This window comes from Canis lupus, chromosome 1, assembly GCF_003254725.2.
Source record: "Canis lupus dingo isolate Sandy chromosome 1, ASM325472v2, whole genome shotgun sequence".
NCBI lineage: Eukaryota > Metazoa > Chordata > Mammalia > Carnivora > Canidae > Canis > Canis lupus.
This window is the reverse complement of record NC_064243.1, coordinates 57658079-57680991: the sequence shown is the minus strand read 5'-3', so window position 1 is coordinate 57680991 and position 22913 is coordinate 57658079. Positions and strand designations below refer to the sequence as shown.

Here is a 22913-nt window from a genome sequence, read left to right as displayed (position 1 = left end):
CAAAGCTCTAAGCCACCATACATGCTCTCCAGTCACCCGGAGACCATCATCCTGGGAAGGAGTTCAAACAAGCCCATGTGGAGAAATCACCTGGAGAAGATATATGAATTGATTGATCAGTATTATATTATTGGACCATTACCTTGCTTCTGATCTTTTGATATAAGTAATTCCATAACAAATATCTTTGAGCACAGTCCATTTTTCATGAATACAACTAAGTGTCAGTTAAATTCCAAAAAAACAGGGCACCTGGGTGACTCGGTTGAGCGTCTGCCTTTGGCTCGGGTCCTGGGATCGAGTCCCACTTCGGGCTCCCTGCTCCATGGGGAGCCTGCTTCTCCCTCTGTCTCTGCCATTCTTTCTCATGAGTAAGTAAAGAAAAATTTTAAAATAAATAAATAAATTCCAACAAAACAAAACAAAACAAAAGAAGCACAAAATTTTGAAATGGGAAGGATCTTTCTTTTTCATATCCTACCAATAAAGCTACACCAAGAAAATAGGTAGTGGTCCCTTTTGTTAGTGAAGTAAGAGTTATAAATAGTATTTGTGCTAATAAGGTAAAAGACATTGACAGCACAGTGAAGAAGATAAATTTCACTGGAATGAGGAAATCTCCTAGGCAAGGTCATTTATTCTCTGATTTAAGTGTACAGTTTGTAGAAAGACTGACCTCTTTCTGACTGAGAAATCAGATAATTGTATATTCTTTAAGCTACAGCCTTTAAAATACAGAAAATGAACAAAGATCTGGTGGACAGTGGGGAATTTTCTCAAGAAAGCAAGTTTTAGGGGCCTATTCTGGAGTCGGTACCATTTGTCTCTATGTTGTACACCAGTTTTGTCAACATTTGCTCTAAGATGTTCAGCTCAACCGGCCCCCCCAACTCCCCCACCCCCCACCAAACAAAGCCCATGCGTGTATGGCTCATGGTGAGAACTCCATGCCAATAAGAAAAGCTTAAGTAACATTAATATAATTTATTTGAGAAGACATGGAGGTTTATTTGATACTTAAGTCATAAAAAAGGACACCAACGCACAACTTTCGGGCCTGAAAGGGTTAATCCTCAGCAAACTAAAAAGTAGCTCTCCAGAATGACTCACTTCTGTACCTTGCTGGGTTTCAAATCCTTAACTTTATCTTGATGCTAGGCTAATTGAAATTTGTACAATATTTCGTTTTCAAGACACTATTCTTGTGCATATCTTAGGTCTGTGGTAGCTAGTTTCAGCTCTGTGTCTCAATAGTCTGATAAGGCGGTATTTTAGTTAATATGTAGTGAAGTTCTCAAAGTACTCTGACAAACTTCCTGGTCTTGGACTCACCCTCAGAGTATTTGTCTATTAATTTCAGTTTTGTTTGCTTTTTAATTTTAAAATATGTATTTGCTTTCAAAGGGCTCTGCTTTCCCCCTCTGCAGCATCATCTGACTCTATTTTTCTGGTAATTCTTCATTATGTTTGTGTCACTGTTTGCTGCAGCAGAGATGGTCAAAACCCCAGTTTCCTGCAAAGCCGAACCAACCTCAAAGAAGTGAAGTGGTGGATGATCCGAAGTGCTGCAGTTTCAGATGGTGCGTGTGTCACACGTTTGCTGAAATGCAGTTTGCATTTTCTATGTTGTTTGCTTCCTGAGTGAAGCGCACTTCTAAGATCTAACCTTCAGACGGTGGGTGACTTTCCTTATGAGGGTAAAAGGAAACTCAATTATGAGATAGCTCTTATGTGAACCTTGCCAGCTATCTAGGACACAAAGGTCTCAAGTAAATGGTCTAAATATTATTTTAACAGGCAAAGATATTATAACATGTCAAAAAAAACCCCAAACTCCACTGGCCACTCTTTCAACTGAAACTTAAGAGAATTGATATAGTGGGATGGAGAAAATGAGAAGAACAGTCATCTAAAAATCGCCATTGGTGGAGTGATGAAGAACATTTGCTGGCTCATTCTGAAATCTGTCAATTTTGCGACTCTTGGCTGCATATGGATTTCTGTGATTCAGTGCACAGTTTTAAACAGCTGCCTAAAGTCATGTGTAACTAACCTGGTAAGTTTTGCTGGTCTAATATTTGTCTTTGTAAGACCTGGAACATGTAGACTTCAGCTTGTTAAAACTGAGTCCATTACTGTCTCTTTATGAGAAATCTTCTCATGAGAAGTGGTAGCAAGGCAAGAAAGATTTTTTTCCCCCAGAGTGAGTTTGGAATATTTTTAATTACAGAAGCTAGAGGAGGGCTATTTTATTTCCTTATCTGTTGATAGATTTTTTTTTTCAGTGAAGGGACATAGGAATTGGGCTTCTGTGTGATGAATTTTGCATGCTTTAAAAATACCAATTTAAACTCATTTATTACAAAACCATTTGTGTCCATCTTGAAGCAAGAAATAGGTTTGGCCACAGGGCAATGCCTGCTAGTTGCAGACAGCAGTACTATTTATACCGTGGATGGATGGTTGTATGGGTCGGTAAATGCCCAAGGAAGCAAGTGCAGATATAGAACACACCTTATTTGAAAAGCAAGAATTTTTTTTAAGTTCCTTTACTTTTACCTGTGCACTTATAATTTTTTCGGTAATGCTTTTTTTGGGATATCCTTCTCATATAAATTGTTTTGTATCTTTCACTTATTATGACTTAGTTGTGCTTAAAACAACCACTGAATCAGCTGTAAAAACCAAATACATTCTAGCCAGGGAAAGATGCATTCTTCTTATCTAAAGACAAAGGAAATAGCATGATAGCTTACATGTTACACCACTTCTAGTTCTACTTTTTAGAATAATAAAAGTACCAAATACACTACTCATTGTTAGGCTAAAGTATGGAGGTAGAAGTCTGTGGTAGATAAAAAAAAAAAAGATAATTATTTGTTACATTCTTCTGGCTTAATTTAAACTAGAGATTAAAGCACCACTTAAGCTTTCTATGGATAGTAGCACTTTTTTTTTTTAAAAGCTTGGTCTTTAATTTAATTAATTTATTCATTTAAAAAGATTTTATTTATTTGTTAGAGAGAGAGCATGGGGTGGGGGGGCAGAAACAGAGGGAAAAACAGACTCTTCGCAGAGCAGTGAGCCCAGTGCAGGGCCAGATCCCAGGACCCTGAGGTCGTGACCTGAGCTGAAGGCAGATGCTTCATTGACTGAGCCATCCAGGCACCCAGAAATTTAATATTTTATATAAATCACTGTTGCAGACCTCACTGGCATTAATGTGGAATTGTATGCGTGAGGACTTTATAGTTGTCATCCAAACTTAAAAATGGAACAATGAAAAAAAATTAAAAAATGGAACAATGAAACTATTAAATGTATTATTTATTGAAAAATTTAAAATTTTTTCCCCAATTATAATAAGAACATATATTCATTGTAAAATATTTATAAGATAGAGAAGTAGAGAAGAATAAAGGTAAAAGTATTTTTTCTTCAAATATGTATATATATATTACATACCGTTGTACACTCATCTTTTTCATGTAACATGACATTGTAAGTTTTTCCTATAACCCGAAGCTTTTATGGAAACAGGGTCTTCACTATATTTAGAATACTTCCATCCTATAAATGTACTACCAGCCTCGTGAATTTCCTCTTAACTATCAAAACTGATGTTGGTTGTTTCCATTACTGTGGTCTTCGTTTTGTTTTATTTTATTTTGTTTCATTTTTTTTAGTTAAGTTTAGTTTTGTCTTATCTTTGTGTGGGCTCCTGGGTTTCAGGCAGTAGGAGTAGAGCGTTTGTTCCCTTGTTGCACTGCCTTCCGCTCACCACCTACAGACACAGGCACAGTCGACGTGGTGGCCCCTGCCAGAGACACGGTCTGTCAATTTGCCTGGTGACTGTAATACTCGTTCTCCATCTGGGCCTCCCACACAGGTGAATGAACAGTGAACGTAGCCGTGGATCAAGGGAAAGGACATGTAAAGTGCTGGAGTTCAGGATACTGTTTGCATCTGTGTGTGTGTGTGTGTGTGTGTGTTCCACTCTTTTTAGCCTGGACATTTGCTGTGAAGGTCAGCTTTGATTTCACTCGGTTGTTCTTGATACTGAGGCATCTTTGCTTTTTAAAAAGAAACACAAAGAGTCTTATACAAAGGAATGTTAGGATTGCTGTTCAAATGTGCACAAATCATGGTTCTGTGCTTGAGCATGAGTAGTTCTACATCAATTGAGGGTATATATCAGTTTAATGTATTAACTGACTTGAAATTTTTTATTTATTTGTGCAGAGAACAAAAAGTAATGAATGTTCTTCAGAACACGAGTATTGTGGCATCCTTTAATGAAAAACAAAAGATTCATGGTCCAACAGTTTATGGAAATGCTTTTTGTCAGTTCTGTATAGATTCATAGCCTATTAATGGCTTTACTTTTATTTATTTATTTATTTATTTATTTTTTTTAATGGCTTTACTTTAAAAAAAAAAAGATTTTATTTATTCATGAGAGACACACAGAGAGAGGCAGAGACACAGGCAGAGGGAGAAGCAGGCTCCATGCAGGGAGCCTGATGTGGGACTCGATCCCAGGACCCCGGGATCACGCTCTGTGCTGAAGGCAGACACTCAACCACTGAGCCACCCAGGTGTCCCAATGGCTTTTCTTTTTTTTTTTTTAATATTTTATTTATTTATTCACGAGAGACATAGAGAGAAAGGTAGAGACACAGGCAGAGGAAGAGGCAGGCTCCTCGAGTGGAGTGCCATGTGGGACTCAATCCCGGGACTCCAGGATCACACCCTGAGCCAAAGGCAGAAGCCCAACCACTGAGCCATCCAGGTGTCCTTCAATGGCTTTGTTTAATCATAATTTTCTGATCTTCTTTGGCAACAAAACCTTTTTTTTTTTTTTTGAGTGACGAGTCCCAACAACTGAGGAACTAGTGTTGAGAAATGCTCTGTTGGAAGTATCAATTCAGTTCAATGAAAGACTATTAAAAAGAAGAGTTCAAAAAAAAAAAAAAGAAACAAGAGTTCAGAAGTTTATCCTGTTAAAAAAGTATAAACATCAATAGCATTCTTGTGTATCAATACATCACTTTATAGCAAGACAATAGAATGAAGTCAGAATCCAAAAATGCCATAAAATGTCCAGAAACTAGCAGTTTGTATTGGCGTAGGGATGTAAAAAACTAGAATACAGCCTGGGAGTTAAGCCATGCCACATAAAGGAGTGTGGAATATGATAAAGATGGCAATTCAAACCAAAGTGAGGCTGTTCATTTAGAATAAAAAAAAATAACACTTTCCTTCAGCAGGTGAATGGATAAGTAAACTGTGGCACATCCAGACAACAAGATATTATTCAGAGCTGAAAAGAAATCAGCTTTCAAGCCATAAGAAGACATGGAGTAAACCATAAAGTCTTATACTAAGTGAAAGAAGCCAACCTAAAAAGACTACATACTGGATGATTCCAATCATATGACATTTTAGAAGAGGCAAAACTAGGGAGACAATGAAAAGATCAGTGGTTGGGGATCCCTGGGTGGCGCAGTGGTTTAGCGCCTGCCTTTGGCCCAGGGCGCGATCCTGGAGACCCGGGATCGAATCCCACGTCGGGCTCCCGGTGCATGGAGCCTGCTTCTCCCTCTGCTTCTCCCTCTGCGTCTCTCTCTCTCTCTGTGACTATCATAAATAAATAAAAATTTAAAAAAAAAAAAAAAAAAAGAAAAGATCAGTGGTTGCCAGGAGTGGGTCTGGTTGTGGTGGGGAGATGAACTGGGAGAGCACAGAGGATTGTTAGAAACGGGGAAACTAGTCTGTATGATAATAGTGATGGATACATGTCCCTATACATGTGTCCAAACCCACAAAATATACAACTCCAAGAGTGAGCCCCAAGGTAAACTGAGGACTTTGGGTGATTATAATTGTGTATGTGCTGATTTACACTTAGTAAAAACTGAATTATTCTGGTGAGTGATGTGGATAATGAGGGAGGCTATGCATGGGTGGAAGCAGGAGGTATTTGGGAAATCTCTGTATCTTATTGTCAGTTACACTACAAATCTAAAATTACTCTAAGAAAATAAAGTCCTTCTTAAAGACTTTATTTAGGGATGCCTGGGTGGCTCAATGGTTGAGCATCTGCCTTTGGCTCAGGGTGTGATCCCAGAGTCCTGGGATCGAGTCCCACACCGGGCTCCCTGCAGGGAGCCTGCTTCTCCTCCCTCTTCCTATGTCTCTGCCTCTCTCTGTGTGTCTTCCATGAATAAATAAATAAAATCTTTTAAAAAATAAAAAAATAAAGGCTTTATTTATTTGGGAGAGAGAGTAAGCAAGCAGAGGGAAGGGCAGAAGGAGAGAGAGAAAAAAAAAAAAAAGGAGAGAGAGAAAAAGAAAGAAGAAGACTCCTCCGCTGAGCACAGAGCCCAATCTCATGACCCTGAGACCATGACCTGAGCCAAACCAAGAATTGGAGGCTTAACCAACTGATCCATCCAAACGCCCCCAAAATAAAGCCTTTAAAAAAATTTCGGCCAATTTTTAAAAACCAAATTCCTCATAAAACTACCAGATTCAAATAGACTCTGGGAGGTATTAAAAAATACTATGATTTAAAACCAACCAACCAACCAACCAAACAACAAAAACAAGACTTCACCCCATAGATATATTAGAATAAATTAGGGATGAATATTTCTACAATCTTGGAGTGGAAATGCCTTAAGAAAACTGCCTCATAAATACACAATCCCTAAAAGAAATTACTAATAATTTAACTACTTAGAAAGGATTTGACAATAAATAGAATACAAGAAAAACAAAGCCAAAAAAGGAAGAAGGACTACAAATGATGAACAGAATTTTACCAACCCTTATATATAAAAAAGTATTCAAAAGAAGTTTAGAACATGAAGACCTACTTCAAAACAAGAAATAGAAATGGCTAACATGCATGTAATAGATGTGCAACCTCATAGCAGCCACAGAGTTGCAGAATGATCAACTTTTCTTTCATCAAATTGGCAAAGATAAAAACATTTATAGCTGGCAAAGTTGGGATAAACCAGCACTATCATGTACAGTTGAGCATCAAGAAATGTATCTGAAAAGATGATTGCACAACTCACTGGAGATATGTCTAGAAAAAGCTATTTATAGCAAGTTTACACATAATATTGCTAATAGATTTCCAAGTGCCTGGCACTGTTCTATAGTAATCCATTACTTACTTGAACCCTCACAGGGCTAATGCACTCAATATTATCTTCCTTCTGTGCCAGGTGAGAATACTTAGCACAGGTAACTTTGAAAATATCACATCAGGAGCAAGTGTCACGTATGGGACCAAAATGCAGACCACTCTGTTCTGTTTCATTTATCAGGGTAGGAAGTAAAGGAATGAAATTAGTTCCAGCTGAGGGGAGGCAGGAAAGACAAGCTTGTGTCAAGATGTAGGTATGGGGTAAGAAGATTTAAGACCCAGGACTGGGATTGTGTGTTTTAAGCAGAACATTGGAGGAGATAGAGCTAAGGTAGACTGGTGAGGATCCTAAATGCAAAGTGAGGACTGTGAATTTGGTGCAGATTACGGGAGGCAGGTGCTTTGGTTAAGAAAAAGCACAGGCTCTTGAGGCAACTCTCAACCTCCTTTAAATTTTAACTCTTGGGCGATTTACTAAACTTCCCTGTGTCTCATGTGTATAATGGAATTAATACATATCTAACACATCTAGCTTTTGAGATGTTGAATGAGATTTAGTGTAAAACACCTTGCAGTGTGCCTGGAACATAGGAAATACTCACTGAATGGTAGCTATAATGATGATAAGGACAGGAGTTGTCAAAATCTGCTTCATAGAACCCCATTGACCTGACTCATGAGGCTACCATGCCCAAGACTGTTTGATGAGCTCTCCCTTCAGCCTGTTAAATTTAATCTTGAAGGCTGCCAGTGAAAAGACTCAGTACTGTTACAATGTGACTTTATGGTCACCAAGAAACATCTTCTGTTGGCCTACTGTTTATTTTTTTTTAATTTTTAATTTTAAATTTTTTTAATTTTTAATTTTTAATTTTTTTTAGGCCTACTGTTTAAAATGGAATGTAGAAACTACCCAGCAACCACTGTTTTGTTTTTATGAGCTAACGGATGTTTGAAGGGATCTAAAAAAATGTAATTGCAAATTCACTCTTGGACTTGATTGTGTATGATTGTGGTTCAATCATATAAAGGGGAATCAAAAGCTTCTTCTTGAACAAAATCACGGAAAAACAAAGCACTATTATGCCCATGGCTGCAAAATTAATCTAAAAGATACAATTCTTACTCTCTAAGTACTTAATATCTAAAAACAAAACATATTAAGCATGCTTCTCCTTTCTCTACAAATATAAGTGGTTAGGGAATGGAGGTTAGAGGAATCTTCATTGACACCAGTAAATGAGAGGGGAAAAGGCAACATTGGTTCTTTGGTTCCTGCATGATTACTTCTCAAGTAAACTCCCACAATGCCAGGTCACTGGATGAGGTTTCCAAGAGATAGGACTTCTGGAGCAGTCCTACGTAACAGGCCACGTGGAATTCATGGATTTATTCCTTCCATATGTATTTATTGAACACCTCATCCCTCTGGACTGTTCTAGGTACTAAGGATAGAGTGCAGGGGATAATGAATGGTACTTACCTGGAAGGGGAGAGAAGGCTCAGTGAAACTTACTGACAAGTAGATCTTCTCTTCCCTCTGAAAAGCGCAGGCTATTCAGAAGGGCCTCAAGAGATGCTTAAACCACGTGGCGGGGGTGTCAGTGTGAGCCTGGGTGGCTAAGTCAGTTAAGTGTCTGGCTCTTGATTTCCACTCAGGTCATTATCTTATGGGTTGTGGGACTGAGCCCCATTGCCCCATTTCTGGCTCCCTGCTGGGCTGGGAGTTTGCTTTAAGATTCTACTCCACCCCCTGCTCACACGTGTGCACGCTCTCTCTATCAATCAATCAATCAATCAATTAATCAATCAATCTTAAACAACAACAACAGCAACAACAAAACACTTTCAGGGCCCCTTTGGATTTTCTCCTATCACCTGGAACACACGTTGCTTATAGTGCTGACTCAGTCAAGGACAGATGGCGTGCTCCTTGTTGGATCAATCGTCTCTTTTTTTTTTTTTTTCGTCTCTTTAATTCAATAGTTCAAATCCAGAAACTTTTCAGGGGAGGTTCTGAGCAGTACCAAGGAGAGGTGCTAGGAATATTCACTTAGTGCTCATAATTCTCAGTCAGTGAGGCCGGCTGACGATTAGATCCCATCCATGTAACACTATTCAGGCACATGTCTGATCATCATGGGCCTAGTATTGCCATTCTTTGTAAGCCTTTCTGTTTATCAAGGACTCTGCTCACATCACAACCAGGGAGAGGATGAACAATTTATAGATTTCGCTCCCTCTTGGTTCCTATTTCTTTGATTCTCTCCCAGCCCAGAAAGTTCTTAAAATTTGTGAAAACATGAGGAAAAACAAACCCCAGAAAAATCTGACATTTTACTATATGTAAAATTCTGAATTTGTATTTTTTTTTCACTCTTCTTAGTAAGACTGCTTAAAAAAATTCTGAACATAATTCTTCTTTAATCCACAAGTCTTTTGACTTGATGACTTGACTAAAGGCACAGACTTATTTAATATCGTGTGAGAATCTGTCCATTGTCCTTAACCACTCCTGACAGCCAAGGCCCCCTTCCTGCCTTGATCATTTCTGCAGAGTTCTCAGGCTTTCCATCTTATAATTTGCACTAGCATTTTACCAGATTTCATGACTGATTCAATGGCTTTAAAGCATTGTACTTTATGGTTAGAAAACATGGAGGAGGCACCACTATTCCACGAAGCTTTTTTTTTTTTTTTTTCAAAAAGGTGTGGTAGTTGTACTGAACATATTTATGATCTCCTTCTTCACTTCAGGGCTGGCAGCTTGACATTGGCACACCATTTAATCTGAGTGAACAGGTGAGTAATCACTTCCATTGTCAGGAAGTTTATAGTGTTTGCATTGATAAAAATGGGACAATGGTCAGGTTTTATTACAATAAGAATAGTTCCTAAGTAAAGTCTCATTTGTTTGTCCTTACTAGAGGAAGTTCAATTGGAAATAGTGAGAAGTCTGAGTTCCAGAATATTCAAAAACGAACTCAGGCACAGTGTGTCGAAGAGGAAAGAACACAAGACTAATCCAACTTCGTGATTTTGATTCTACATTGTTGTGTGGCTTTGGGCAAATTAGTTAATATCTCTGAGACTTAGTTTTATTACGTGTTATCCGAGAGGGTTGGATTAGATGGTCTCCAGTGTTTCTTCCAACAATTACATTTATGGTTTTATTACTTTTCTGCACCTGTATTCGTTTATTCAACAAGTGTTTAGTGACTCAAAATATATAAACATGAGCAGACTCCCCAAACTGTTGACCTATTAAGGTTTCGATAGGCTGCCTTCCGGTTGAGTCTCCAGTTTTCGGTTTTGTTTGTTGTGTAAGGCCATGGCAAGGACTCACGATATGCTCAATGTAAGGCTGTCTAGGATTTTATCTGCTGCCTGCCACCCAGTAGACAGTGTGCTCTCTGAAGGTTGGGTGCTCTCCGGGTTCTAGCCCTGCCCACTCCACCTCCACTCAGCAACCCAGCTGCCCTGCAATGAATCACACCAAGCCCTGCTCTGCCTGCCAATATGAGAGCTCTGCTTAGAATTCCAAAGGCCCTGATCCTTTTGAGGCCACAGAATCCTGGGTAGATACTTCTTTCTTTCTTTTTTTTAAAAAATATTTTATTTGTTTATTCATGAGAGACACAGACAGGGAGAGAGAGAGAGAGGCAGAGACACAGGCAGAGGGAGAAGCAGGCTCCATGCAGGGAGCCTGATGTGGGACTCGATCCCAGGACCCCAGGATCATGCCCTGGGCTGAAGGCAGGCACTAAACCGCTGAGCCACCCAGGGATTCCCTAGATACTTATTTCTAAAATACTTTCTGTTACTACATTGCGCTATCAAGTGACAAAAGTCACACTTTTTTAGTTACCTTTGTTTCTTCTTATTCTTGCAGTGTATCCAAGGATGTCATTTTTGGAACTCTGTAGATCAGGAAAATTGTGCTTTAAAGTGTGTAAGTATTAGTTATGTTTCTGTTTTGATACTAATACTGCCTTCAAGAGAAAAGTTACCTAAGAGGATTCCCTTTTGAATTTCCATTGGCTTTCAGTTCGTTTGCTTGACTCTAAAGGAAAAGTATGATGGCCCGAGTGATACAGAATAGTGGGGGAAATGGAGATAAACGCTCTTAATGCAACTGGGGACCAAGGCAGGTGAATGCAAACCGTGGAACCCCGGGATGGATGCTCAATTGCTCCAAACCAGAAAGGCCTTTTGGTAAAATGTCAGGCATTTGTCAAATTTCCTAGTCTTCTCAAATTTTAAAGTACAATTATCTAAGGATCTTGTTAAGATGCAGATTCTGATTGTGTCGACCTGGGCCAGGACGTGAGATTCTGTACCGGTAACAAGCTCCCAGGTGATGCGATGCTTGTAGTCTCCTGGTTACACTTTGGGTAGCGAGGCCCTAGATCATGTTCGAAGTTTCTCTGCAGAGAACATGGCAGCAATCAAATGCAGAGGTCACAAAGCCCTACATTTATTCCATTCTAGGTAGAAAATACATCCCCAAGTACTTTACTTTTATCTTTAATTTATCCCAGCTTTGCCACTTAGTGTGAAACTGGTTAATGTACTTCACTTTCCTTGTCCATAAATTAGGATCGTGATAGAACCTCCCTTCCAAGGATAATGCTCCATACACTGTAATTACTCTGGTCCAGTGAATACAAATTTTATTAAAAGTGGGTTCCTTTGTTCGGGTTGTTCAGGTCTGAGGTTAAATCATGGTAATTTGGGGTAATCCTAATTCTGTTTTCTATTGAAACTATATCATTGAGATTTAAATAAGGATATTAACTTCTCCCTACAAATGGTGCTCACGGCTTTCCTTGTGTGGTCTGTCCCCAGGTCTCTATCACAGGCCTAGGGCTGCTCTCACGCTTGTGACTATGTGCCCATAGTATGGAAGTTACCAAACAGTGGAGCGGGCGCTCTCTGGATTTGGGAACTATTACACATTCTAAAAATATTTTACCTTTCTTTGGTACCACTTTTTACCAATTTCAGTTGAAATCATCATTTAGTCTAGGCCTGTGCTTGCTGTCTTTTGCTCTGACGTGTAAGCACATCAGAGTGGGTCTCTCTCCTTCTGTTCACGCTGTGTCTACTTCATGGAACACCACAAGGGGCATATAGCAGGTGCTCAGATAGCACTTGCTGAGTGAATGACTGGGAAGTACCACGTGTTGCTGGCAGCAGTCTGGGCGGTAGAGTGGGCACCGGAGCAGACAGTCTGGGCAGAGGAACCTACTGGCCTTTGCTAGCTAGAGCTATTGGTGGTTTTCATTTCCAGTTCTGTCTCCAGTGGGCATCTGCCAACACCTCTTCATTCTCTAACCTGAGAATTACTAAGGATTACCTGGATTACTAAGAGGTAATCTGTGGTAGGTAATCTAACTCCACCATTTTTCCAGTGATGCATAAAAAATATATATATATATATATATATATATATATTTTTTTTTTAGAGAGTGACGAGCAGGGAGGGGCAAAGGGAGGAGGAGAGAGAGGGAATATTTAAGCAGGTTCCAGCTCAGTGCAGAGCCTGAATTGAGGCTCCATCTTACAACCCTGAGATCATGACCTGAGCTGAAATCAAGAGTCTGTCACTTAACTGTAAGCATATGTTCATACAGTGGCCTGCCTGGATCAAAGGCCCAGCTCTGGGCTCCTTGATTTTGATTGCTTTTATTGGCTGTTTGTCAATGGTGGGGCAAGAAATTTATTTAAACGAAATATATAGGAACAGTGTCATTAAAATTATTTACAACCTTAAGGATTTTAAGTGATTTCACTTTTCTTTTTCTCTATGCAGAACGACACTTATGACACTGTTTGTGAGGTGAGTTGGCAATCACAAAAAGGATGTCATCAAACCCCAATGTCTTTATCTCTTATATTTAAAAAGCTATTAAAATAAGAATTAGGAAGCCTGACTAATTCTCAGTGCTTAAAAATATTCCTTGTGGGAGTGCTATTAATCTGGGTATGAAAATGACTGTAAGATTCCATTTTTTTTAAGATTCCATTTTTGACACAAATACTTGCTGTTTTATATACCAGTGTGCATATATATGTGTGTATGTATACACACCTATTCACATATATACATATTTGCTGCTCTAATCTGATTGGACAGGTTCTAATTCTGGGAGCCTGGTGGTAGGGGAAGGGTGGTGGGGAGGAGAAAGGAGGAGACCCATCTAGAAGATTTCATCTTCTTCCCTATAAATCACAGTGGTCCACCATTAAATATGGTATATTAAAAAAGAACACTGTAGTTGCAATTTTCTTCCTTATTCAACAAAGTGCTTTGACAATATTTTAAAGTGCTGCTTTTAAAATATATGATTTTTAATTTTTTTCTCCTGCTATGATAATAAGTATCTTCATGCTGACTCTGGTGGCTCAGGTCTCTTTTCTCAACTCCTTCCTCCCATGGGGATCCTCACCCACCTCCCGACTGGATTTTCTCCTCCTTTTCAGAAAGACTTCAGGGATTTTGATCTTTTCCTACTTGATCTTCTTCAATTGTTCTGGATTCTATGGCACTCAGAATTAGTTTTAGGCCAACCATCGATGTTTATGAAGAAAATACAGTATTTCTCAGTGTAAAACCTAGGTTGTATTCTATTTAAGTGTCCTTGAAACCAAAGGACTACCTTATTCTGCCTGGGAAAGGAGCATAAACATCAGCCATTAGTAAAATAGAAAAATTACTTTTTACTAGAGAATAAAAAATAAACAACAAAAAATGTTACATTGAAACATTTTCTCAATAGTCTCTTCCTACTCTGTACCTGAGGAATGTTTCCTGGGGAGTAGATGGAGAGGGGTCAAGGTTGGCTAAGAAGAGGTAAAACAGGGGGGGAGAATTCACTCCCTATGTAAAAAAAAAAAAAAACAATTATGTCTTTCCTGATTGGGATTAAAAAAAACAAAAACTGCCTGCAAATATTTTTATGTGATTAAAGTAACATTACCACCCTCCTCCCAAAACCGTCCCTGGGAAGATTGTATTAAGAAAGTCAGACAGTTCAAGCCTCTCAAACACTGAAGCAGCCCAAGACTGGATCTTTTCTTTTCTTTTCTTTTCTTTTCTTTTCTTTTCTTTTCTTTTCTTTTCTTTTTTCTTTTCTTTCTTTTCTTTTTTCTTCTTTTCTTTTCTTTTTTTTTTCTTTTCTTTCTTTTCTTTTCTTTCTTTCTTTCTTTCTTTCTTTCTTTCTTTCTTTCTTTCTTCTTTCTTTTTCTCTTTCTTTCCTTCTTTCTTCTTTCTCTTTCTTTCCTTTTTCTTTCTTCCTTTTTTCCTTTTCTTCTTTCTTCTTTCTTTCTTTCTTCTTTCTTTCTTTCTTTCTTTCTTTCTTTCTTTCTTTCTTTCTTTCTTTCTTTCTTTCTTTTTCTTAAAATATTTTATTTATTTATTCATGAGAGACACACAGAGAGAGGCAGAGACACAGCCAGAGGGAGAAGCAGGTTCGCTGCAGGGAGCCCGATGTGGGACTTGATCCCAGGACCCCAGGATCACGACCTAAGCCAAAGCCAGAAGCTCCACCACTGAGCCACCCAGGTGCCCCCCAAGATTGGATTTCTAATGTGGTAGCTCCCTGGTGATCAGTACGCTGCCCCATCGTCTGTGTTTATATGATGTACATCTTTTCTCTCAGTGTTATAACTTACATAGTTTTTCTGTTCTTTTCTTTGCATACTTTGCTGTTTTACACTTTAAATGAAATAGAACTGAACAGCAATACATGCTCTCTAGATAGGTTGAGACTTATATGGGCACACAGAGGTTTTAACTCAGCTACTCACACCTGCAGGAGATCAAACTTCAACCATTAATGCTTCATTCAACTTAGAAGCTGGGAATTTCTGCACATGTTTCTTAGAGGAAATAGTATTGGAAGAGTTAGCTTAGCAAGCCATAACTTGGCAAATGATGTTGGCCAGCGAAATGGCTTATTTCTGATAATTAAAAACACAAATTAGATCACATTGCTCCTAAAAACCTTTTTATGGCTTCAAGTTGCCTTATGAGAAAAAAATTGTGAACTACCTATGGCAGGTTCTCCTGCCTCACCTTGCACCCTCCCCCTGTTCCCTCTCCTGCCACACCTGCCTTTCCCTCTTCTGAGTATGGGAGACACATTTCTGCCTCCCAGCTTTTGTCCTTAAGACCCTTGCGAGCCCGGATTCTTGCAATCACTCAGGTCCTTGCTCCAGGGTCTTCTCTGCATGGTTCTTCCTGAGTATCCTAATGAGACGAAATCTCCTTCCTGCCTAGTCATGCCTTATGCCTTTAAACTTGTTTTATTTTTTTTCATAGCACTTTTCATAATCTAAGTGTATTTTATTTAAAAAAATTTTTTTACTTGGTTATTGAATGTCCTCTTCCTAGAGAATATAGATTCCATGAAGGTGGGGGGACGTGTCTGCTCTGCTCATGGCCAGTTCCTTAAAGCCTAAACCAGTGCTTGGCACATACACACACACACACACACACACACACACACACACACACAATATGTACTCGATAAACATTTTTTTGAATGAATGAATGAATGAATGAATGGTGGGAAGGGAAGGGAAGGGAAGGGAAGGGAAGGGAAGTCACAATTCATATGGAGAGGCTGTACTGGGGGCATCCCAGGAAGGCGGTGGGTAGGTCCCCTTTGTGTTATAGGAGTAAGAAAAGCCATTGCCAGCACAAGCACATGTGCCAGTCTGATAAATACAGGAGTGGAGCCAGGGGGATGGTGAGAAAGGTGGTTTTACTACTATGGGAGAAATAAGTATGGACCAAAACAGGGACAGCAGACTGATTGATGGAGGCCTTGGGAAGCACAAGCGTAGCTCCTGTAGTTGGAATGGTATTTCAGTAGCTTGGAATACACTGTATAAATGCCTCATCCTGGGGCTTTGGGCTCAGATTCCATGAATTCCTTGAATCCCACTACTTTTAGATTCTCTCTAGGCCATTTGAGCACTAGCTAATGTCATCATTCTAAGTGCAATGTTAGATGAGAGAGAGAGAGAGAGAGAGAGAGGGAGGAAGGAATCTAATTTAAGTGTTGCCCCCACTTGATATAACATTTAAACTCCTTAGAATATAAACTTCCAGTTTGAACATTGACAAGTTCTGGGGATCTAATGTACAGTGTGATGATTATAGCTAGTAATATTGCATTCTATACCTGAATGTTGCCAAGAAGGTACATCTTAAATATCCTCATCACAAAAAAGAAATGGTAAAGTATAGGATAGGATGGAGATGTTAGTTAATGCTATAGTGGTAGTCATTTTGCAATACATAAACGTGTCAAATCAACATGTTGTATACCTTAATTAATCTATATGTCAATTATATCTCAATAAAGCTGAAAAAGATACAAGCTTCACAATGTAACCAAGCATTTAAACTCCTAGATAGATCAGAATTTTATTATATATTTTCTTCTGAAATAATGCAGGGAAAATAAACCCAACCCACAATTTACTGGATATTCAGGACTAGCAATATTTCCAAATAAACACCATTCTATTTCCTTTCTTCTTCCTTGGTTTTACTTCTTGGAAAAAAAATCCATGTTACACGATAATTTTGTCGCCACTTGGTATGTTTATTCTCTGCAGTTAACATGTTGAATGTATTTTACTGAAACCTGCAAAAAGGATGTGAAAAGTATACTAAATCCTTAAGATAAATAATCTGGAACTAGACTGAGATATTTAAATTAATCCTTAACTAAGCAAACCTGAGCTTATCAGTCTGCACTTCCCTTGAGTGAACAGGTCAAACAATGTACAGCTGGTATTTGCAAATTACCTGGGATGTTTAGGGCAAATGTATTGTGTCATGGTTTTACTATCACCATGAGAAACAATAGCATGTTGTCCTAGGTATCATATCTGCAAATTATGTTATAGTCCTACAATTTGTGCTTTTTCTCCAAAAGCTTTTTTTCTCTTTTCTTTTTATCTCCTCTCCTCGTCTTCCTTCCTTCCTCCCTCCCTCCCTCCCCCTACCTCTCTCTCTCTCGCTCTCTCTCTCTCCTTACTTTCTTTCTTTCTTTCTTTCTTTCTTTCTTTCTTTCTTTCTTTCTTCTTTCTTTCTTTTCTTTCTTTCTTTCTCTTTCTTTCTTTCTTTCTTTCTCTCTCTCTCTCTTTCTTTTCTTTTCTTTCTTTCTTTCTTTCTCTCTCTCTTTCTTTCTTTCTTTCTTTCTTTCTTTCTTTCTTTCTTTCTTTCTTTCTTCTTTCCTTCCTTCCTTCCTTCCTTCCTTCCTTCCTTCCTTCCTTCCTTCCTTCCTTCTTTCGAGTGAATGAATGAATGAATCCTAATACAACTGTTAAGAGTTGCAGGCAATTTGTATCACGGTCACGAAAATGTTTACCTCTTTTCAGTTAATGAAGTAAAATGTTAATCACTTTTTGTAGACCTTAAAATGTAATATTAGTACTAAGATATTCATTAAAATGTTCAAGTTACTATAAAATGGACTAATCCATTTTTAATTTCTGAAGGAAAGCACGGATGTATAAAATAAATAGGCATCATTTTAGGCTACAGTTTTAGGTTATTAACTCACTAAACCTTTGACCAAGGTGGCAAACAGATCACTGTATTGTTGAGCTCAGTGCTTTTTCACACTCTGGGGTGTCACTCATTAGAGGGTCATGAAATCAATTTAACAAATAAAGAGTCACAATAAACAAAAGGGAAGAACAGACTAGAAGAGAACATGTATGGTTGCATCACAGGTATGGGATTTCTTGATGGGACCAACTTGTTCTAAAACTCAATTGTAATGATGATTGCACAATTCTGTGAATATGCCAAAACCCACTGAACTGTGTACTTTAAATGGGTGAATTTTATGGCAAATGGAATATATCCCCCTAAAACTTAAAAAAGGAGAAAAAAGTAAGTACTATTCAAGATTTTTTTCCCCAACATGTGTGTGTCCTGTGTTGTTTGGTTAAATGTGTTTTGGAATTTGGAGACATGGTCAAAAAGGTTTGAAAGGTTGTGTTCAACTGGAAACCTAAAGTATTGCAGTTGAAATCATTGATATGCAGGTATAGTTATATACCAGGCATTTGAATTTCACACAAGGTAGTTGAAATGTATCAGCAAAAGCAGGACCAAGGCTGGACTGACGTGGCTGCTCTCTGACTTCCAGCGAGAATCGTGTGAGGTGGGCTGCAGCAGTGCCGAAGGTGCTTTTGAAGCAGAAGTGCTAGGTAAGCAGACCTATGCAATGGTCATTGAAAATACTCCAAGCCACTCTAGGGACCCGTGCTTATGTAAGGAGATTGGGCCATCTCTCTAACTATCTGGACTCTCACATGTATAAAAAATATATACATATGTTGGAAAAATTCAATAATTTCAGATGTGGAAGCCATTGTGATGGAAACTCAGCAAGACTCTTCTTTCAGAGCAAAATAGAGGAGACACAGTATCTGACTGACGTTTAGAATTTGACGTTTTGCCCTCAGTTCAGTAAGTGAAATCACTTATATCTTAGGGAAAGAGACAGGTATGGATCCTACACAGACTTGGTATCAGGAAATGCCACTATTTTAATGAACCAAAAGCACAGGAGAATTTTATTTAGTGTGCATTTAATTATTCATCTACTAGCTGGTCAATAGAGTACCTACTATAGGCATGACTCCCTATAAGGCTCTGGGAAATTTACTGAATGTATAGAAGCTATGCCTCTTGCTTTTAGATTTTGAGTAAGTAGGGTACTTAGGTGTATGTCTCCAACTCCCTCTGATATCAGAGCAGGTTGGGTGTGTCCAAGTGGCTTTGTCCTACCATGTTAATTCTCTAGTGGTTTCTGAAGAACCAGCTCTTTGATAAGTCACGGTCTGGATGTTAGTAGCTTTCTTTTCCAGAATTTCCAGGGTCTTCCTCCTACTGGGAGATAGATAGCTCCTTCCAGACTCAGAAATGATCGATTCTTCCATTAGTTGTAGTCTTTTATTTCAATGGCTTGCTCCTTGCTCTCAGTGGCTGATGGAAATTGGGAGGATCTTGCTTTATAAATGTCCTGATTTGCTTCTGGTTCTTTAGACAGAAACTTGTCGATATTTCTGTGGAGAGATAGTGATACATTCTTCTCCTACTGTGAAGTGGGAGTTAGCTATGGATAAGATTTATATTCTATGCTTTCCAAACTGTGCACTGAGGTGCCCCAGTGCATTGCATCTACCTCATGGTGTGTTTTGAACATTTAAGGGAGACCTAGGATAGTTGACATCTTCTGGACATCATTGGAGCTACTAGTTGGAGGTAGTTCATGGTATAAACAATGAAATGCACTACATTCCTTTCTATAGCATATCTTTGCAATGCTGAGTTTTTTGGCAATTGCTGTGATAAAAAGCAAGTACCGTAAGAAACTCAGGGTGGAACAGGAAATGGGAACGGTGGTGCCCAATCCGATTACAATATTGGAGAAATTGTGCTGTTTCCAATAGGCACACAGATCCCATTCATGTACAGTTGTTTTTATTTAAGGATTAAGTGCCTTTATTGTCTTTCAATTTTTGTGTGCTATTTCTTTCAAACATATGCTGAGTTGAAAGGACACACATACTCAAGTTATAATACTTAATAAATGGGGCTGTTAGGTAATTCTTTTCGTCTAAGGAATTGTGAAAAGAATTCCTGAGAAACTAAGGATGCCAGAACTGGGAAAGCTTGGGAAACTTTGATTTACATTCTTTTCTTACGTTCCAAAGTTACATTATCAGCTTAATTATATAGTCTGTTAAAATACAAGTGTAATCAATGCTTTATTTAAAATTTCTCATTGGCTATGAATCAATATCTATATACTAATAACAAATGAGATGTACCACGTCTAAAAAAAGGCAGTTTTGTTTATAGACCACACCTTTAGTTTGTTATAATGAATCTTTTTGTGTATAGACCTAAGATCGTTTTTGGCTGTAACACATCTAGTACCTGGTCCATTTATCTGTGAGTCTGCTATATTATTCTGTCTTAGATATCATCCATGTCTCTTTTCCACATGGTAAAAATGGTAATAGTTAATAATATATTAAAATAAAAAGAACTATTATTTATTAGGCATTTATGAGTCAAGCACTGTTAAAAATAATTTATAGGTATTAGCTCTTTTTGAGCTCTGAGGTATAACTACTATTATTATCCCCATTTTACAGATGGGAAAAACGAGGCACAAAAGTGTATACATTTGCTTGGGACCACGTAGAAATTGAGGAACTTGGGGCACCTGGATGGCTCAGTGGTTGAGTGTCTGCTTTTGGTTCAGAGCATGATTCTGGGTCCTGGGATCGAGTCCTGCATCAGGCTCCCTGCAGGCTCTCTGCCTCTCTCTCTATGTTTCTCATGAATAAATACACAAAATCATAAAAAAAGGGGATGAACTTGAAGATGAACTAGAAAGGGAGTAACTTGATTTTAACCCAGCTGTCTGATTCCAGAGCCTTTTCTTGCCCATTCAGCTGTGTACTGAAAGTAGTATACAGCTCAGTTCAGCTTCTCTTTCTTGTTTTGTTGATCCTTGTCCTGATATTTTCAAACAAACCTACTTGACTTCTAATTTTCTGTACACATTGCCTTGGCTTTGAAACATATGTCTCCAGTTGGCTGTGAAGTTTACATTTACTTGTACTTACTCATAGAACTCTGGTCGCTTCTGCCCCGTTCTCAACTTACCTTCTTTCTGATTCTTTGGATCCTCTTCCTCACTCCACTGACAACTCCACACTGGACATCTCTTTAAAATGTCAACCTTAAAAATAAAATAGCCAGTTATCTTACCAATAAAATGAGTTAATTTGGGAATAGCAAAGGAATTGCAATTCGGGACAAGCAAACTATGGCAAACTGGCAAACCATAGGCAAGTCTGGAGAACAAAGGGAAGGTCAGGTTTTAGAAAGGAAAGGAGGAAATTGGGGAGAGATGTTTTGAGCAAAAGTTCACTGGAGAAGAACAAGAGTTTTCACTGGCTGTGCGCGTGGCTAGTGCATTGTTGTTGGAGCACAGAGGGATCTTCCTTCTTTTTCTTAAAAAAAAAAAAAAAAGATAAAATTCCTATCTGAAAAATGTCCTCCTTGGCAAAACTATTCTTCACCTCCTTTGTGCTGGTTATGCAGGCTGCAATAAGTGGTGTATGTATGAGAGCTCCCCCTTCTGGTCTTCCTGACTCCATTTTAAATGAGGTGTCCTTTATTTTTTGACAAAGGTTTCCCACTGAATATTCCAATCCTCGTTCTTATCTCAAACCATAAAACCGGGGTGGGGTGGGAAATGGAACTGTGCTTTGCTTGTATAACAGCTAAAAATTAACCATAAATAGAATAATCAGCAGAGAAGGGTTGTGCTCTCTGTGGGCTAGCACCTCACATGACAATGGCTTTCTTTTTTTTATTTTAATTTTTTTAAATTGCTATTTATTTATGATAGAGAGAGAGAGAGAGAGAGGCAGAGACACAGGCAGAGGGAGAAGCAGGCTCCATGCACCGGGAGCCCGACGTGGGATTCGATCCCGGGTCTCCAGGATCGCACCCTGGGCCAAAGGCAGGCGCCAAACCACTGCGCCACCCAGGGATCCCGGCTTTCTTTTTTCTGGGTCACAAAGCATTCTGGTAATAAGGAGTTTAATTAGTCCAGATTCAGTATCTATAGTTATCAGAATGGTATCAACTTTTAAGCAGGAAGAGTGAGATCATGGATGTTTGTATTTAGCCATTTTAAGCTTCTTACAAAAACGTATGTTTTCTCAAGTAGAGTAGTGATTGTTATTTTATGAAAGAAAGCTAATCCTCTAAGATCAACAAGGCAAGGATGCTTGCTTTTGTCATGTCTATTCAGCATAGTACAGGAAGTTCTAACCAGAGCAATGAAGCAGGAAAAAGAAATAAGCCATCCGAATTGGAAAGGAAGAAGGAAGATTATCCTTGTTTGCAGGTAATATGATCTTATATGTAAAAAATGCTAACGATAGCACAAAAAACTGTTAGAACTAATAAATTCAGCAAAGTAGCAGTGTACAAAGTCAACATATGAAAATCAGTGCATTTCTGTTTGCCGATAATGAGCAATCTGTAAAGGTAATTGGGAAAGTAATTCCACTTACAATAGAATCAATAAGCATAAAATGCCTAGGAACTAACTTAACCAAGGAGGTGAAAAACTTGTAAAATAAAATACTATAAAACATTTCTGAAACAAAGAAAACATAGATATCCCATATTCATGGATTGAAAGATAATGTAGTTAAAATGTCAATGCTAACCCACCGCAACCTACAGATTTAATATAATCCCTATCAAAATCCCACTATCTTTTGCAGAAATAGAAAGACCCATTCTTGGGACCCCTGGGTGGCTCTGGTTGAGCATCTGCCTTTGACTCAGGGTGTGATCCTGGGGTCCCGGGATCCAGACACGCATTGGACTCCTCATGGGGAGCCTGCTTATCCCTCTGCCTATGTCTCTGCCTCTCTTTCGGTGTCTCTCATGAATAAATAAATAAAATCTTAAAAAAAGACCCATTCTAAAATTCATATAGAATTTCAAGAGACAACGAACCCTAAAAAGAAGAACAAAGCTAAATGACCCACTCTCCCTGATTTCAAACTTATTACAGTAATAAGCTACTGTAATCAAAACAGTGTGATACCAGCAAAAAGACAGACATACAGAAAAATGAACTAGAAAAAAAAAAGAGTCCAGAAATAAATCCTA

The 22913-nt window shown here is 38.5% G+C and overlaps 1 protein-coding gene across 5 annotated transcripts in view; it reads left to right on the top strand.

Annotated features, from left to right (window-relative positions):
• Nucleotides 1-1280: 1280 nt before the first annotated feature.
• Nucleotides 1281-22913, top strand: part of ROS1 (ROS proto-oncogene 1, receptor tyrosine kinase) — a 121465-nt gene continuing 99832 nt past the window's right edge. For 2 of the 5 annotated variants that reach the window (XR_004808492.2, XM_025422834.3), the window contains exons 1-6: nucleotides 1289-1580; nucleotides 1798-2056; nucleotides 9920-9964; nucleotides 11055-11114; nucleotides 12978-13004; nucleotides 18343-18403. Coding sequence is in view for 4 of the 5 variants with exons in the window: in XM_025422834.3 (XP_025278619.1) it covers nucleotides 1934-2056; nucleotides 9920-9964; nucleotides 11055-11114; nucleotides 12978-13004; nucleotides 18343-18403 (316 nt within the window). In the remaining variant the exon portion in view is untranslated. Of the gene's footprint in view, nucleotides 1676-1797; nucleotides 2057-9919; nucleotides 9965-11054; nucleotides 11115-12977; nucleotides 13005-18342; nucleotides 18404-22913 lie in introns of all 5 variants that reach the window. The other 3 variants (XM_025422838.3, XM_025422835.3, XM_025422837.3) reach the window with 3 other exon arrangements.